We start from the raw sequence: 18,833 nt of genomic DNA on the forward strand, positions 1-18,833 counted from the left end.
AAAAATCACCACAATCCAATACTCCAAAAATATATATATACAACAGTTATACTTTAACCCCACATTATACTGTATACACTGCACCCCACATTATCTCTGTATACTGCACCCAGCATTATCTCTGTATACTGCACCCCACATTATCTCTGTATACTGCACCCCACATTATCTCTGTATACTGCACCCCGCATTATCTCTGTATACTGCACCCCGCATTATCTCTGTATACTGCACCCCGCATTATCTCTGTATACTGCACCCCACATTATCTCTGTATACTGCACCCCACATTATCTCTGTATACTGCACCCCGCATTATCTCTGTATACTGCACCCCGCATTATCTCTGTATACTGCACCCCGCATTATCTCTGTATACTGCACCCCACATTATCTCTGTATACTGCACCCCACATTATCTCTGTATACTGCACCCCACATTATCTTTGTATACTGCACCCCACATTATCTCTGTATACTGCAACCCGCATTATCTCTGTATACTGCACCCCACATTATCTCTGTATACTGCACCCCGCATTCTCTCTGTATACTGCACCCCACATTATACTGTATACTGCACCCCACATTATCTCTGTATACTGCACCCCGCATTCTCTCTGTATACTGCACCCCACATTATCTCTGTATACTGCACCCCACATTATCTCTGTATACTGCACCCCGCATTATCTCTGTATACTGCACCCCGCATTATCTCTGTATACCGCACCCCACATTATCTCTGTATACCGCACCCCGCATTCTCTCTGTATACTGCACCCCGCATTCTCTCTGTATACTGCACCCCGCATTATCTCTGAATACTGCACCCAGCATTATCTCTGTATACTGCACCCCGCATTATATCTGTATACTGCACCCCAAATTATCTCTCTGTATACTGCACCCCACATTATCTCTCTGTATACTGCACTCCGCATTATCTCTGTATACTGCACCCCGCATTCTCTCTGTATACTGCACCCCACATTATCTCTGTTTACTGCACCCCGCATTCTCTCTGTATACTGCACCCCGCATTATCTCTCTGTATACTGCACCCAGCATTCTCTCTCTGTATACTGCACCCCACATTATACTGTATACACTGCACCCCACATTCTCTCTGTATACTGCACCCCGCATTATCTCTGTATACTGAACCCCGCATTATCTCAATGTATACTGCACCCCGCATTATCTCTGTATACTGCACCCCAGCATTATCTCTGTATACTGCACCCAGCATTATCTCTGTATACTGCACCCCGCATTATCTCTGTATACTGCACCCCGCATTATCTCTGTATACTGCACCCCGCATTATCTCTGTATACTGCACCCCACATTATCTCTGTATACTGCACCCACATTATCTCTGTATACTGCACCCCAGCATTATCTCTATATACTGCACCCCAGCATTATCTCTCTGTATACTGCACCCCACATTATCTCTGTATACTGCACCCCACATTATCTCTGTATACTGCACCCACATTATCTCTGTATACTGCACCCACATTATCTCTCTGTATACTGCACCCAGCATTATCTCTGTAATCTGCACCCCGCATTATCTCTGTATACTGCACCCCGCATTCTCTCTGTATACTGCACCCCGCATTCTCTCTGTATACTGCAACCACATTATCTCTGTATACTGCACCCACATTATCTCTCTGTATACTGCACCCAGCATTATCTCTGTAATCTGCACCCCACATTATCTCTGTATACTGCACCCACATTATCTCTCTGTATACTGCACCCAGCATTATCTCTGTAATCTGCACCCCGCATTATCTCTGTATACTGCACCCCGCATTCTCTCTGTATACTGCAACCACATTATCTCTGTATACTGCACCCACATTATCTCTCTGTATACTGCACCCCGCATTATCTCTGTAATCTGCACCCCGCATTCTCTCTCTGTATACTGCACCCCGCATTATCTCTCTGTATACTGCACCCCGCATTATCTCTGTATACTGCACCCCGCATTCTCTATGTATACTGCAACCCCAGCATTATCTCTGTATACTGCACCCCACATTATCTCTGTATACTGCACCCCGCATTTTCTCTGTATACTGCACCCCGCATTATCTCTGTATACTGCACCCCGCATTCTCTCTGTATACTGCACCCCAGCATTATCTCTCTGTATACTGCACCCCGCATTATTTCTGCATACTGCACCCCGCATTATCTCTGCATACTGCACCCCAGCATTCTCTCTGTATACTGCACCCCAGCATTATCTCTCTGTATACTGCACCCCGCATTATCTCTGTATACTGCACCCCGCATTATCTCTGCATACTGCACCCCAGCATTCTCTCTGTATACTGCACCCCAGCATTATCTCTCTGTATACTGCACCCCGCATTATCTCTGTATACTGCACCCCACATTATCTCTGTATACTGCACCCCGCATTATCTCTCTGTATACTGCACCCCACATTATCTTTGTATACTGCACCCCAGCATTCTCTCTGTATACTGCACCCCAGCATTATCTCTCTGTATACTGCATCCCGCATTATCTCTGTATACTGCACCCCGCATTATCTCTGTATACTGCAACCCGCATTCTCTATGTATACTGCACCCCGCATTATCTCTGTATACTGCACCCCGCATTATCTCTGTATACTGCACCCCAGCATTATCTCTGTATACTGCACCCCACATTATCTCTCTGTATACTGCACCTCGCATTATCTCTGTATACTGCACCCCGCATTATCTCTGTATACTGCAACCCGCATTCTCTATGTATACTGCACCCCGCATTTTCTCTGTATACTGCACCCCGCATTATCTCTGTATACTGCACCCCGCATTATCTCTGCATACTGCACCCCGCATTATCTCTGTATACTGCACCCCGCATTATCTCTGTATACTGCACCCCGCATTATCTCTGTATACTGCACCCCACATTATCTCTGTATACTGCACCCCAGCATTATCTCTCTGTATACTGCACCCCACATTATCTCTGTATACTGCACCCCGCATTATCTCTGTATACTGCACCCCGCATTATCTCTGTATACTGCACCCCAGCATTATCTCTGCATACTGCACCCCGCATTTTCTCTGTATACTGCACCCCGCATTATCTCTGTATACTGCACCCTGCATTATCTCTGTATACTGCACCCAGCATTATCTCTGTATACTGCACCCCGCATTATCTCTGTATACTGCACCCCGCATTATCTCTGTATACTGCACCCAGCATTATCTCTCTGTATACTGCACCCTGCATTATCTCTCTGTATACTGCACCCCGCATTATCTCTCTGTATACTGCACCCCACATTATCTCTGTATACTGCACCCCGCATTATCTCTGTATACTGCACCCAGCATTATCTCTCTGTATACTGCACCCCGCATTATATCTGTATACTGCACCCCACATTCTCTCTGTGTACTGCACCCCGCATTATCAGTCTGTATACTGCACCCCACATTATCTCTGTATACTGCACCCCGCATTATCTCTCTGTATACTGCACCCCACATTATCTCTGTATACTGCACCCCAGCATTATCTCTCTGTATACTGCACCCCGCATTATCTCTATATACTGCACCCCACATTATCTCTGAATACTATGCCCCGCATTATCTCTGTATACTGCACCCCGCATTATCTCTGTATACTGCACCCCACATTATCTCTGTATACTGCACCCCACATTATCTCTGTATACTGCACCCCGCATTATCTCTGTATACTGCACCCCACATTATCTCTGTATACTGCACCCCGCATTATCTCTGTATACTGCACCCCGCATTATCTCTGTATACTGCACCCCGCATTATCTCTGTATACTGCACCCCAGCATTATCTCTGTATACTGCACCCAGCATTATCTCTGTATACTGCACCCCGCATTATCTCTGTATACTGCACCCCGCATTATCTCTGCATACTGCACCCAGCATTATCTCTCTGTATACTGCACCCCGCATTATCTCTGTATACCGCACCCCGCATTCTCTCTGTATACTGCACCCCAGCATTATCTCTCTGTATACTGCACCCTGCATTATCTCTGTATACTGCACCCCGCATTATCTCTCTGTATACTGCACCCCACATTATCTTTGTATACTGCACCCCACATTATACTGTATACACTGCACCCCACATTATACTGTATACACTGCACCCCACATTCTCTCTGTATACTGCACCCCGCATTATCTCTCTGTATACTGCACCCCACATTATCTCTGTATACTGCACCCCACATTATACTGTATACACTGCACCCCACATTCTCTCTGTATACTGCACCCCGCATTATCTCTGTATACTGCACCCCGCATTATCTCTGTATACTGCACCCCACATTATCTCTCTGTATACTGCACCCCACATTATCTCTGTATACTGCACCCCGCATTATCTCTGTATACTGCACCCCGCATTATCTCTGTATACTGCACCCCACATTATCTCTGTATACTGCACCCGCATTATCTCCTGTATACTGCACCCCAGCTTATCTCTGTATACTGCACCCCGCATTATCTCTGTATACTGCACCCCGCATTATCTCTCTGTATACTGCACCCCAGCAGTATCCTCTGTATACTGCACCCCGCATTATCTCTCTGTATACTGCCCCCAGCTTATCTCTGTATACTGCACCCCGCATTATCTCTGTATACTGCACCCCGCATTATCTCTCTGTATACTGCACCCCACATTCTCTCTGTAGTACTGCACCTCAGCATTATCTCTCTGTATACTGCCCCCAGCATTATCTCTGTATACTGCACCCCGCATTATCTCTGTATACTGCCCTCAGCATTATCTCTCTGTACTGCACCCCACAGTATCTCTGTAAGCTGCGCACCCCAGCATTCTCTCTGTATACTGCACACCCACATTATCTCTGTATACTGCACCCACATTATCTCTGTATACTGGCACCCCGCATTATCTCTGTATACTGCACCCCACATTATCTCGTATACTGCACCCCACAGTATCTCTGTATACTGCACCCCACATTATCTCTGTATACTGCACCCCGCATTATCTCTGTATACTGCACCCACAGTTAGCTCTGTATACTGCACCCCACATTCTCTCTGTATACTGCACCCCGCATTATCTCTCTGTATACTGCACCCCAGCATTCTCTCTGTATACTGCACCCCACATTATCTCTGTATACTGCACCCCGCATTATCTCTGTATACTGCACCCCGCATTATCTCTGTATACTGCACCCCACATTATCTCTGTATACTGCACCCCACATTATCTCTGTATACTGCACCCCAGCATATCTCTCTGTATACTGCACCCCAGCATTCTCTCTGTATACTGCACCCCACATTATCTCTGTATACTGCACCCCGCATTATCTCTGTATACTGCACCCCGCATTATCTCTGTATACTGCACCCCGCATTATCTCTGTATACTGCACCCCACATTATCTCTGTATACTGCACCCCACATTATCTCTGTATACTGCACCCCACATTATCTCTGGTATACTGCACCCAGCATTATCTCTGTATACTGCACCCAGCATTATCTCTGTATACTGCACCCCGCATTATCTCGTATACTGCACCCCCGCATTATCTCTGTATACTGCACCCCGCATTATCTCTGTATACTGCACCCCGCATTATCTCTGTATACTGCACCCAGCATTATCTCTCTGTATACTGCACCCCACATTATCTCTGTATACTGCACCCCACATTATCTCTGAATACTATGCCCCGCATTATCTCTGTATACTGCACCCCGCATTATCTCTGTATACTGCACCCAGCATTATCTCTGTATACTGCACCTCAGCATTATCTCTCTGTATACTGCACCCCGCATTATCTCTGTATACTGGCACCCCCGCATTATCTCTGTATACTGCACCCCACATTATCTCTGTATACTGCACCCCGCATTATCTCTGTATACTGCACCCCCGCATTATCTCTGTATACTGCCACCCCGCATTATCTCTGTATACTGCACCCCAGCATTATCTCTGTATACTGCACCGCCGCATTATCTCTGTATACTGCACCCCGCATTATCTCTGTATACTGCACCCCGCCTATCTCTGTATCTCCCCTTCTCTGTATACTGCACCCCGCATTATCTCTCTGTATACTGCACCCCACATTATCTCTGTATACTGCACCCCACATTATCTCTGTATACTGCAACACCCACATTATACTGTATACAACTGCACCCCACATTCTCTCTGTATACTGCACCCCGCATTATCTTCTGTATACTGCACCCCGCATTATCTCTGTATACTGCACCCCACATTATCTCTCTGTATACTGCAACCCCACATTATCTCTGTATACTGCACCCCGCATTATCTCTGTATACTGCACCCCGCATTATCTCTCTGTATACTGCACCCCAGCATTATCTCTGTATACTGCACCCCGCATTATCTCTCTGTATACTGCACCCCAGCATTATCTCTGTATACTGCACCCCGCATTATCTCTGTATACTGCACCCCGCATTATCTCTCTGTATACTGCACCCCACATTCTCTCTGTATACTGCACCTCAGCATTATCTCTCTGTATACTGCACCCCAGCATTATCTCTGTATACTGCACCCCGCATTATCTCTCTGTATACTGCACGCCCACATTATCTTCTGTATACTGCACCCCACATTATCTCTGTATACTGCACCCACACATTATCTCTGTATACTGCACCCCACATTATCTCTGTATACTGCACCCCGCATTATCTCTGTATACTGCACCCCACATTATCTCTGTAATACTGCACCCCACATTATCTCTGTATACTGCACCCCACATTATCTCTGTATACTGCACCCCACATTATCTCTGTATACTGCACCCCGCATTATCTCTGTATACTGCACCCCAGCATTATCTCTGTATACTGCACCCCGCATTATCTCTGTATACTGCACCCCGCATTATCTCTCTGTATACTGCACCCCACATTCTCTCTGTATACTGCACCTCAGCATTATCTCTCTGTATACTGCACCCCAGCATTATCTCTGTATACTGCACCCCGCATTATCTCTCTGTATACTGCACCCCACATTATCTCTGTATACTGCACCCCACATTATCTCTGTATACTGCACCCCGCATTATCTCTGTATACTGCACCCCGCATTATCTCTGTATACTGCACCCCACATTATCTCTGTATACTGCACCCCACATTATCAGTCTGTATACTGCACCCGCATATCTCTCTGTATACTGCACCCCAGCATTCTCTCTGTATACTGCACCCCACATTATCTCTGTATACTGCACCCTGCATTATCTCTGTATACTGCACCCCGCATTATCTCTGTATACTGCAACCCCGCATTATCTCTGATACTGCAACCCAGCATTATCTCTGTATACTGCACCCCGCATTATCTCTGTATACTGCACCCCACATTATCTCTGTATACTGCAACCCCCACATTATCTCTGTATACTGCCACCCCACATTATCTCTGTATACTGCACCCCGCATTATCTCTGTATACTGCACCCCACATTATCTCTGTATACTGCACCCCACATTCTCTCTGTATACTGCACCCCCGCATTATCTCTCTGTAATACTGCACCCCAGCATTCTCTCTGTATACTGCACCCCCAACATATCTCTGTATACTGCACCCCGCATTATCTCTGTATACTGCACCCCGCATTATCTCTGTATACTGCACCCCATTATCTCTGTATACTGCACCCCACATTATCTCTGTATACTGCACCCCAGCATTATCTCTGTATACTGCACCCCACATTATCTCTGTATACTGCACCCAGCATTATCTCTGTATACTGCACCCATTATCTCTGTATACTGCACCCCCATTATCTCTGTATACTGCACCCCGCATTATCTCTGTATACTGCACACCCACATTATCTCTGTATACTGCACCCCGCATTATCTCTGTATACTGCACCCAGCATTATTCTCTGTATACTGCACCCCACATTCTCTGTATACTGCACACCCCACATTATCTCTTATACTGCACCCCGCATTATCTCTGTATACTGCACCCCACATTATCTCTGTATACTGCACCCCACATTATCTCTGTATACTGCACCCCAGCATTATCTCTCTGTATACTGCACCCAGCATTATCTCTCTGTATACTGCACCCCACATTATCTCTGTATACGGCACCCCGCAGTATCTCTGTATACTGCACACCCCACATTATCTCTGTATACTGCACCCCACATTATCTCTGTAACTGCAACCCTGCATTATCTCTGTATACTGCACCCCACATTATCTCTCTGTATACTGCACCCCACTTATCTCTGTATACTGCACCCCGCATTATCTCTGTATACTGCAACCCCGCATTAATCTTCTGTATACTGCACCACCCACATTAGCCTCTTGTATAAAAAACTTGCACCCCGCATTACTCTGTAAAAAGGCCATACCCCGCATGTATCATTCCTGTAATACTGCAAAACCCCGCAATTATCTCTGGTAAACTGCAACCCCGCAGTATCTCTGTATACTGCACCCCACATTCATCAGTCTGTATACTGCACCCCGCATTATCTCTGTAAACTGCACACCCCCGCATTAGCTGCTGTAATTACTGCACCCCGCATTATCGCCGTGAAACTGCACCCACCCCATTATCTCTGTATACGCACCCCACATTATCAGTCTGTATACTGCACCCCGCATTATCTCTGTAAACTGCACCCCAGCATTATCTCTGTATACTGCACCCCACATTATCTCTGTATACTGCACCCCGCATTATCTCTGTATACTGCACCCCACATTCTCTCTGTATACTGCACCCCGCATTATCTCTGTATAGTGCACCCCCGCATTATCTCTCTGTATACTGCAACCCCAGCATTATCTCATGTATACTGCACCCCCGCATTATCTCTGTATACTGCACCCCACATTATCTCTGTATACTGCACCCCGCATTATCTCTGTATAGTGCACCCCGCATTATCTCTCTGTATACTGCACCCCAGCATTATCTCTGTGTACTGCACCCCGCATTATCTCTCTGTATACTGCACCCCAGCATTATCTCTGTATACTGCACCCCGCATTATCTCTGTATACTGCACCCCGCATTATCTCTGTATACTGCACCCCGCATTATCTCTGTATACTGCACCCTGCATTCTCTCTGTATACTGCACCCCGCATTCTCTCTGTATACTGCACCCCGCATTCTCTCTGTATACCGCACCCCGCATTCTCTCTGTATACTGCACCCCACATTATCTCTGTATACTGCACCCCAGCATTCTCTCTGTATACTGCACCCCAGCATTCTCTCTGTATACCGCACCCCCGCATTCTCTCTGTATACCGCACCCCGCATTCTCTCTGTATACTGCACCCCCGCATTATTTCTGTATACTGCACCCCGCATTATCTCTGTATACTGCACCCCACATTATCTCTGTATACTGCACCCAGCATTATCTCTCTGTATACTGCACCCAGCATTATCTCTGTATACTGCACCCCACATTATCTCTGGTATACTGCACCCCACATTATCTCTGTATACCGCACCCCACATTATCTCTGTATACTGCACCCCGCATTATCTCTGAATACTGCACCCCACATTCTCTCTGTATACCGCACCCCGCATTATCTCTGTATACTGCACCACCACATTCTCTCTGTATACTGCCCCCCGCATTATCTCTCTGTATACTGCACCCCAGCCTTCCTCTGTATACCGCACCCGCAATTCTCTCTGTATACTGCACCCCACATTCCTCTTATACTGCACCCCGCATTCTCTCTGTATACTGCACCCACATTCTCTCTGTATACCGCACCCCGCATTATCCTGTATACTGCACCCCGCAGTCTCTCTGTATACTGCACCCCACATTATCTCTGTATACCGCACCCCACATTATCTCTCTGTATACTGCACCCTGCATTATCTCTGTATACTGCACCCCGCATTATCTCTGTATACTGCACCCAGCATTATCTCTGTATACTGCACCCCACATTATCTCTGTATACTGCACCCCGCATTATCTCTGTATACTGCACCCCGCATTATATCTGTATACTGCACCCCAAATTATCTCTCTGTATACTGCACCCTGCATTATCTCTGTATACTGCACCCCGCATTATCTCTGTATACTGCACCCCAGCATTATCTCTGTATACTGCACCCCGCATTATCTCTGTATACTGCACCCCGCATTATCTCTGTATACTGCACCCCGCATTATATCTGTATACTGCACCCCAGCATTATCTCTGTATACTGCACCCCGCATTATCAGTCTGTATACTGCACCCCCGCATTATCTCTGCACCCAGCATTATCTCTGTATACTGCACCCCGCATTATATCTGTATACTGCACCCCAGCATTATCTCTGTATACTGCACCCCGCATTATCAGTCTGTATACTGCACCCCGCATTATCTCTGCACCCCAGCATTATCTCTGTATACTGCACCCCGCATTATCTCTGCACCCCAGCATTATATCTGTATACTGCACCCCAGCATTATCTCTGTATACTGCACCCCGCATTATCAGTCTGTATACTGCACCCCGCATTATCTCTGCACCCCAGCATTATCTCTGTATACTGCACCCCGCATTATCTCTGCACCCCGCATTATGACCCGTGTCTCTACCTCACATCGTCACCTCTGGTTTATGGCGCGCAAATATTCCCCCGCGGTCCCCGGGCCTGCTGACGTCACGTGGTGGGGGAGGGGCGGGGTCTGGAGTCAGGAGCTCGGGGTCAGCACCAGGTCACCGGCGCTTCTCTGTATCTGCGGCCTCCAGCGGTGGCTACAATGTGTCCGGTCACCGGGGCCCCGCCCCCTCCGGCACACGGGGGTCCCCCTGACAGTGTACCCCCATATGTGCCCTATTACCTGGTGTACCCCCATATGTGCTCTATTACCTGGTGTACCCCCATATGTGCCCTATTACCAGGTGTACCCCCATATGTGCCCTATTACCTGATGTAGCCCTATATGTGCCCCATCACCAGGTGTACCCCCATATGTGCCCTATTACCAGGTGTACCCCCATATGTGCTCTATTACCTGGTGTACCCCCATATGTGCTCTATTACCTGGTGTACCCCCATATGTGCTCTATTACCTGGTGTACCCCCATATGTGCCCTATTACCAGGTGTACCCCCATATGTGCTCTATTACCTGGTGTACCCCCATATGTGCCCCATTACCTGGTGTACCCCCATATGTGCCCTATTACCTGGTGTACCCCCATATGTGCCCTATTACCTGGTGTACCCCCATATGTGCTCTATTACCTGGTGTACCCCCATATGTGCCCCATTACCTGGTGTACCCCCATATGTGCCCTATTACCAGGTGTACCCCCATATGTGCTCTATTACCTGGTGTACCCCCATATGTGCCCCATTACCTGGTGTACCCCCATATGTGCCCTATTACCAGGTGTACCCCCATATGTGCTCTATTACCAGGTGTACCCCCATATGTGCCCCATTACCTGGTGTACCCCCATATGTGCCCTATTACCAGGTGTACCCCCATATGTGCTCTATTACCTGGTGTACCCCTATATGTGCCCTATTACCTGGTGTACCCCCATATGTGCCCTATTACCTGGTGTACCCCCATATGTGCCCTATTACCTGGTGTACCCCCATATGTGCCCCATTACCAGGTGTACCCCCATATGTGCCCCATTACCAGGTGTACCCCATATGTGCTGCATCACCAGGTGTACCCCATATGTGCTCCATTACCTGGTGTACCCCCATATGTGCCCTATTACCAGGTGTACCCCCATATGTGCTCCATTACCTGGTGTACCCCATATGTGCTCCATTACCTGGTGTACCCCATATGTGCCCCATTACCAGGTGTACCCCCATATGTGCCCCATTACCAGGTGTACCCCATATGTGCTGCATCACCAGGTGTACCCCATATGTGCTCCATTACCTGGTGACCCCCATATGTGCCCTATTACCAGGTGTACCCCCATATGTGCCCCATTACTTGGTGTACCCCCATATGTGCTCTATTACCTGGTGTACAACTATATGTGCCCTATTACCACGTGTACCCACATATGTGCCCCATTACTTGGTGTACCCCCATATGTGCCCTATTACCAGGTGTACCCCCATATGTGCCCTATTACCTGGTGTACCCCTATATGTGCCCTATTACCTGGTGACCCCCATATGTGCCCTATTACCTGTGTACCCCATATGTGTCCCTATTACCTGGTGTACCCCCATATGTGCCCCATTACCAGGTGTACCCCCCATATGTGCCCCATTACCAGGTGTACCCCATATGTGCCGCATCACCAGGTGTACCCCCATATGTGCCCCATTACCTGGTGTACCCCCATATGTGCCCCATTACCAGGTGTACCCCCGTATGTGCCCTATTACCTGGTGTACCCCCATATGTGCCCTATTACCAGGTGTACCCCCATATGTGCCCCATTACCAGGTGTACCCCATATGTGCTCCATCACCAGGTGTACCCCCATATGTGCCCCATCACCAGGTGTACCCCCATATGTGCCCCATTACCAGGTGTACCCCCGTATGTGCCCTATTACCTGGTGTACCCCCATATGTGCCCTATTACCTGGTGTACCCCCATATGTGCCCCATTACCAGGTGTACCCCCATATGTGCCCCATTACCAGGTGTACCCCATATGTGCTGCATCACCAGGTGTACCCCCATATGTGCCCTATTACCAGGTGTACCCCCATATGTGCCGCATTACCAGGTGTACCCCATATGTGCTCCATCACCAGGTGTACCCCCATATGTGCCCCATCACCAGGTGTACCCCCATATGTGCCCCATTACCAGGTGTACCCCCATATGTGCTCTATTACCTGGTGTACCCCCACATGTGCCCTATTACCAGGTGTACCCCCATATGTGCCCCATTACCAGGTGTACCCCATATGTGCTGCATCACCAGGTGTACCCCCATATGTGCCCCATTACCAGGTGTACCCCATATGTGCTCCATCACCAGGTGTACCCCCATATGTGCCCCATTACCAGGTGTACCCCCATATGTGCTCCATCACCAGGTGTACCCCCATATGTGCCCCATTACCAGGTGTACCCCCATATGTGCTCCATCACCAGGTGTACCCCCATATGTGCCCCATCACCAGGTGTACTCCCATATGTGCCCCATTACCAGGTGTACCCCTATATGTGCCCCATTACCAGGTGTACCCCATATGTGCCCTATTACCAGGTGTACCCCCATATGAGCCCCATTACCAGGTGTACCCCATATGTGCTGCATCACCAGGTGTACCCCCATATGTGCCCTATTACCTGGTGTACCCCCATATGTGCCCTATTACCTGGTGTACCCCCATATGTGCCCTATTACCTGGTGTACCCCCATATGTGCTCTATTACCTGGTGTACCCCTATATGTGCCCTATTACCTGGTGTACCCCCGTATGTGCCCTATTACCTGGTGTACCCCCATATGTGCCCTATTACCTGGTGTACCCCCATATGTGCCCCATTACCAGGTGTACCCCCATATGTGCCCCATTACCAGGTGTACCCCATATGTGCTGCATCACCAGGTGTACCCCCATATGTGCCCTATTACCAGGTGTACCCCCATATGTGCCCCATTACCAGGTGTACCCCATATGTGCTCCATCACCAGGTGTACCCCATATGTGCCCCATTACCAGGTGTACCCCCATATGTGCTCTATTACCTGGTGTACCCCCATATGTGCCCTATTACCAGGTGTACCCCCATATGTGCCCCATTACCAGGTGTACCCCATATGTGCTCCATCACCAGGTGTACCCCCATATGTGCCCCATCACCAGGTGTACCCCCATATGTGCCCCATTACCAGGTGTACCCCCATATGTGCTCCATCACCAGGTGTACCCCCATATGTGCCCTATTACCAGGTGTACCCCCATATGTGCCCCATCACCAGGTGTACTCCCATATGTGCCCCATTACCAGGTGTACCGCCATATGTGCTCCATCACCAGGTGTACCCCCATATGTGCCCTATTACCTGGTGTACCCCCATATGTGCTCCATCACCAGGTGTACCCCCATATGTGCCCCAACATCAGGTGTACCCCCATATGTGCCCCATTACCAGGTGAACCCCAACATCAGGTGTACCCCCATATGTGCCCTATTACCTGGTGTACCCCCATATGTACCACATTACCAGGTGTACCCCCATATGTGCCCTATTACCAGGTGTACCCCCATATGTGCCCTATTACCTGGTGTACCCCCATATGTGCTCCATCACCAGGTGTACCCCCATATGTGCCCCAACATCAGGTGTACCCCCATATGTGCCCCAACATCAGGTGTACCCCCATATGTGCCCCATTACCAGGTGAACCCCAACAACAGGTGTACCCCCATATGTGCCCTATTACCTGGTGTACCCCCATATGTGCCCCATTACCAGGTGTACCCCCATATGTGCCCCATTACCAGGTGTACCCCCATATGTGCCCCATCACCAGGTGTACCCCCATATGTGCCCCATTACCAGGTGAACCCCAACATCAGGTGTACCCCCATATGTGCCCTATTACCTGGTGTACCCCCATATGTGCCCCATTACCAGGTGTACCCCCATATGTGCCCCATTACCAGGTGTACCCCCATATGTGCCCCATCACCAGGTGTACCCCCATATGTGCTCCAACATCAGGTGTACCCCCATATGTACCACATTACCAGGTGTACCCCGATATATGCCCCAACATCAGGTGTACCCCCATATGTGCCCCATTACCAGGTGGACCCCAACATCAGGTGTACCCCCATATGTGCCCCATCACCAGGTGTACCCCCATATGTGCCCCAACATCAGGTGTACCCCCATATGTACCACATTACCAGGTGTACCCCGATATATGCCCCAACATCAGGTGTACTAGTTGCGGCACATATCGGGGTGCACCTGGTGGTGGGGTACATATGGGGGTACAGAACATCATGTGGTTTTGGTGGTTTCTTTTGGGGTCTTTGGGCTATTTCTCAGCCTGTTCTCGGTCAGGGGGGGTTCCTGTTGTTGGACCCTCGGATGCCGCTAGAGAAATACTGGGGCTCAGACCTAAAGGGGTCCTCTCACTGCAATTAGCATTTATCATGTAGATGCAGTCAATACCAGGCACTTCCTAATGTCTTGTGATTCTCCACATTACCCCCGTTACTGGCCGGATTCATTATACGCTGCTCGTTTCCATAGTTACGACCACCCTGCAATTCAGCAGTGGTGGACGTATTTGCACACAATGGGAAAAAGCGCCGGCCTCCCTGGTAGCATGAATAGGCACATGCGCAGCAGCTACCGCCTGGCCGCCTTGTATCTGCGCTGCCGCGGTGGTAGTCACCATGGAAAGGAGACGTGTATAATGTGATGGAAAAAGAATCCGGCCAGTAAAGGAGGCAACATGGAGAATCACAGTACATTAGGAAGTGCCTGGTATTAACTTTCTCTACATCATAAATGCCAACTGCTGAAGTGAAAGGACCCCTTTAAATTTAAATATTTTTGATTGGCATTTTTTCATTTTTCAAAATGCTTGAACCGCCGCACCTGAATGTGCTCTGTTCTGGAAAAAAAAAAAAAAGATGGACCTAAAACGTGCATGAAATGTTTAAAAAAAATACAAAATCATCTGGTAAAGTGTTTCATCATTCCGTATTGACGTTTTCATGGCTTTGAAATTTTTTTTTTCTTTTGGTGAAAAAAACAACCTGCATACAGGAGAGCGGTACAAACTCACCTAGAGCTACGGCCATCTCTCCCCCACCCTGCTCTGCAAGTGCCCAGGTGGGAGCGTCCAGTCACAAGATAAGGGGGTCCAAGTAGTGATCTGTGCAGAGAGCCCAGGGCACTGAACACAAAGGGGCCACCTCCTGGGCACAATACTCCAGAGCTGCACTCACTATTCTGCTGGTGCAGTCACTGTGTACATACATTACTTATCCTGTACTGATCCTGAGTTACATACTGTATTATACTCCAGAGCTGCGCTCACTATTCTGCTGGTGCAGTCACTGTGTACATACATTACTTATCCTGTACTGATCCTGAGTTACATCCTGTATTATACTCCAGAGCTGCGCTCGCTATTCTGCTGGTGCAGTCACTGTGTACATACATTACTTATCCTGTACTGATCCTGAGTTACATCCTGTATTATACTCCAGAGCTGCACTCGCTATTCTGCTGGTGCAGTCACTGTGTACATACATTACTTATCCTGTACTGATCCTGAGTTACATCCTGTATTATACTCCAGAGCTGCACTCACTATTCTGCTGGTGCAGTCACTGTGTACATACATTACTTATCCTGTACTGATCCTGAGTTACATCCTGTATTATACTCCACAGCTGCACTCACTATTCTGCTGGTGCAGTCACTGTGTACATACATTACTTATCCTGTACTGAGCCTGAGTTACATCCTGTATTATACTCCAGAGCTGCGCTCACTATTCTGCTGGTGCAGTCACTGTGTACATACATTACTTATCCTGTACTGATCCTGAGTTATCTCCTGTATTATACTCCAGAGCTGCACTCACTATTCTGCTGGTGCAGTCACTGTGTACATACATTACTTATCCTGTACTGATCCTGAGTTACATCCTGTATTATACTCCAGAGCTGCACTCACTATTCTGCTGGTACAGTCACTGTGTACATACATTCCTTATCCTGTACTGATCCTGAGTTACATCCTGTATTATACTCCAGAGCTGCACTCACTATTCTGCTGGTGCAGTTACTGTGTACATACATTACTTATCCTGTACTGATCCTGAGTTACATCCTGTATTATACTCCAGAGCTGCACTCACTATTCTGCTGGTACAGTCACTGTGTACATACATTACTTATCCTGTACTGATCCTGAGTTACATCCTGTATTATACTCCAGAGCTGCACTCACTATTCTGCTGGTGCAGTCACTGTGTACATACATTACTTATCCTGTACTGATCCTCAGTTAGATCCTGTATTACACTCCAGAGCTGCACTCACTATTCTGCAGCTCGGGGGAATCTCTATGGCCAGTGGTGATGTAGAGAATTCAGGGGAGATTTATCAAACGGGTGTAAAGTACAACTGGTTTAGTTGCCTATAGCAACCAATTAGATTCCACCATTCATTTTGAGAGCTTCTTTGGTTGCTATGGGCAACTAAACCAGTGTTTTGTTACATGGCTTATGCGTTTTGATAACTCAACCTCCCTCCATTTGTTTAGTTGGAAGCTTTCTAGTGAGAGCACAAAGATGGCGGCCGCAGTTGTCATGGTGACTGAAGCTCCTCTTCCTCAGCCCGGAAATGACGCAGTACGTCTTCTCGCGAGAGTTCCGGCAGCCATTTCTCCATTGATTGCGTCTACTCCTGGCAGTGAGATCTGCGCTGTGGCTTCTCACCATGACCTCCGCCTGAGGCTTCCAGTCCCGGCCGCGACCAGCACGGAGATGGTGCCCGGAGAGGATAGTCCCCTGGTACCCAGAGAGGTGAGGAGGCCCTTCCGGAAGGGCGGACAGCTGCTTCCGGGCCTCAGCTGTGTAGGGATCAGGGGCCCTCAGTAGTCTGGAGGCCCTAAGGGCAGCTCAGTGCCGGGGAGCTGTCATCCTGACCCCTCATAACCTGTGGTGTCAGTGTGTTAGGCGCTGGCACTGCGTCAGTGTGTTAGGGTCACCGCTGGCAGCGCAAGAGACGCGCGGCGCCAGGTCACCGCTGGCAGCGCAGGAGACCCCCGGCGCGGCGCCAGTTCGCCGCTGGCAGCGCAGGAGCCCCCGGCGCGGCGACAGGTCGCCCCTGGCAGCGCAGCGCCAGGTCGCCGCTGGCAGCGCAGGAGCCCCCCCGGCGCGGCGCTAGGTCGCCGCTGGCAGCGTAGGAGCCCCCGCTGCGCCAGGTTGCCGCTGGCAGCGCAGGAGCCCCCACTGGCGCGGCGCCAGGTTGCCGCTGGCAGCGCAGGAGCCCCCACTGGCGCAGCGCAGGAGCCCCCCCGGCGCGGCGCCAGGTCGCCGCTGGCAGCGCAGGAGCCCCCCCGGCGCGGCGCCAGGTCGCCGCTGGCAGCGCAGGAGCCCCCCCGGCGCGGCGCCAGGTCGCCGCTGGCAGCGCAGGAGCCCCCCCGGCGCGGCGCCAGGTCGCCGCTGGCAGCGCAGGAGCCCCCCCGGCGCGGCGCCAGGTCGCCGCTGGCAGCGCAGGAGCCCCCCCGGCGCGGCGCCAGGTCGCCGCTGGCAGCGCAGGAGCCCCCCCGGCGCGGCGCCAGGTCACTACACGTCAGTTCTGCTGCTTTCTAATAGACTTGTTTTTAATTCCTCATACATTTCTAGATCTCTGCACCCTGTCAATGAATGGGAATGTTCTTAGCCATCCTACCTTACAATGTGTCAGTGTAGAGAGTCTGAGCTGAACACAGCAGCACAAATATCTCTCCCGTTTGCAACCAAAAAAAAAAAACTTGTGCGGCCCTAATACTGCTCACAGCTGAGTGTCTGTTGCAGTGTATCAGAATGGAGAGGTCCTCCTGCAAGCGCCGTCAGATTATTTCTTTTTTTTTCTATGTTCTTCTCTTGTCTTAATTTGCACCTTTAATTTCTGTTCATCCTTCTTTTCCTGGTGGGTGAATACAATGGCAATCTTCTGTGAAGACTGACACGTAGTAGGTTGAACGCTGTGCAGCACCGCAGGCAGATTCACA

The 18,833-nt window shown here is 49.3% G+C and overlaps 1 protein-coding gene across 1 annotated transcript in view; it reads left to right on the plus strand.

The window, feature by feature from the left end:
- Positions 1–17,493: 17,493 nt before the first annotated feature.
- Positions 17,494–18,833, plus strand: part of USP47 (ubiquitin specific peptidase 47) — a 45,091-nt gene continuing 43,751 nt past the window's right edge. The window contains exon 1 of the mRNA XM_044270859.1: positions 17,494–17,640. Coding sequence (XP_044126794.1) covers positions 17,602–17,640 — 39 coding nt within the window. The 5' untranslated portion in view covers positions 17,494–17,601. The remainder of the gene's footprint in view (positions 17,641–18,833) is intronic.

The sequence above is a fragment of the Bufo gargarizans genome, chromosome 10 (genome assembly GCF_014858855.1).
Source record: "Bufo gargarizans isolate SCDJY-AF-19 chromosome 10, ASM1485885v1, whole genome shotgun sequence".
Classification (NCBI taxonomy): Eukaryota; Metazoa; Chordata; class Amphibia; order Anura; family Bufonidae; genus Bufo; species Bufo gargarizans.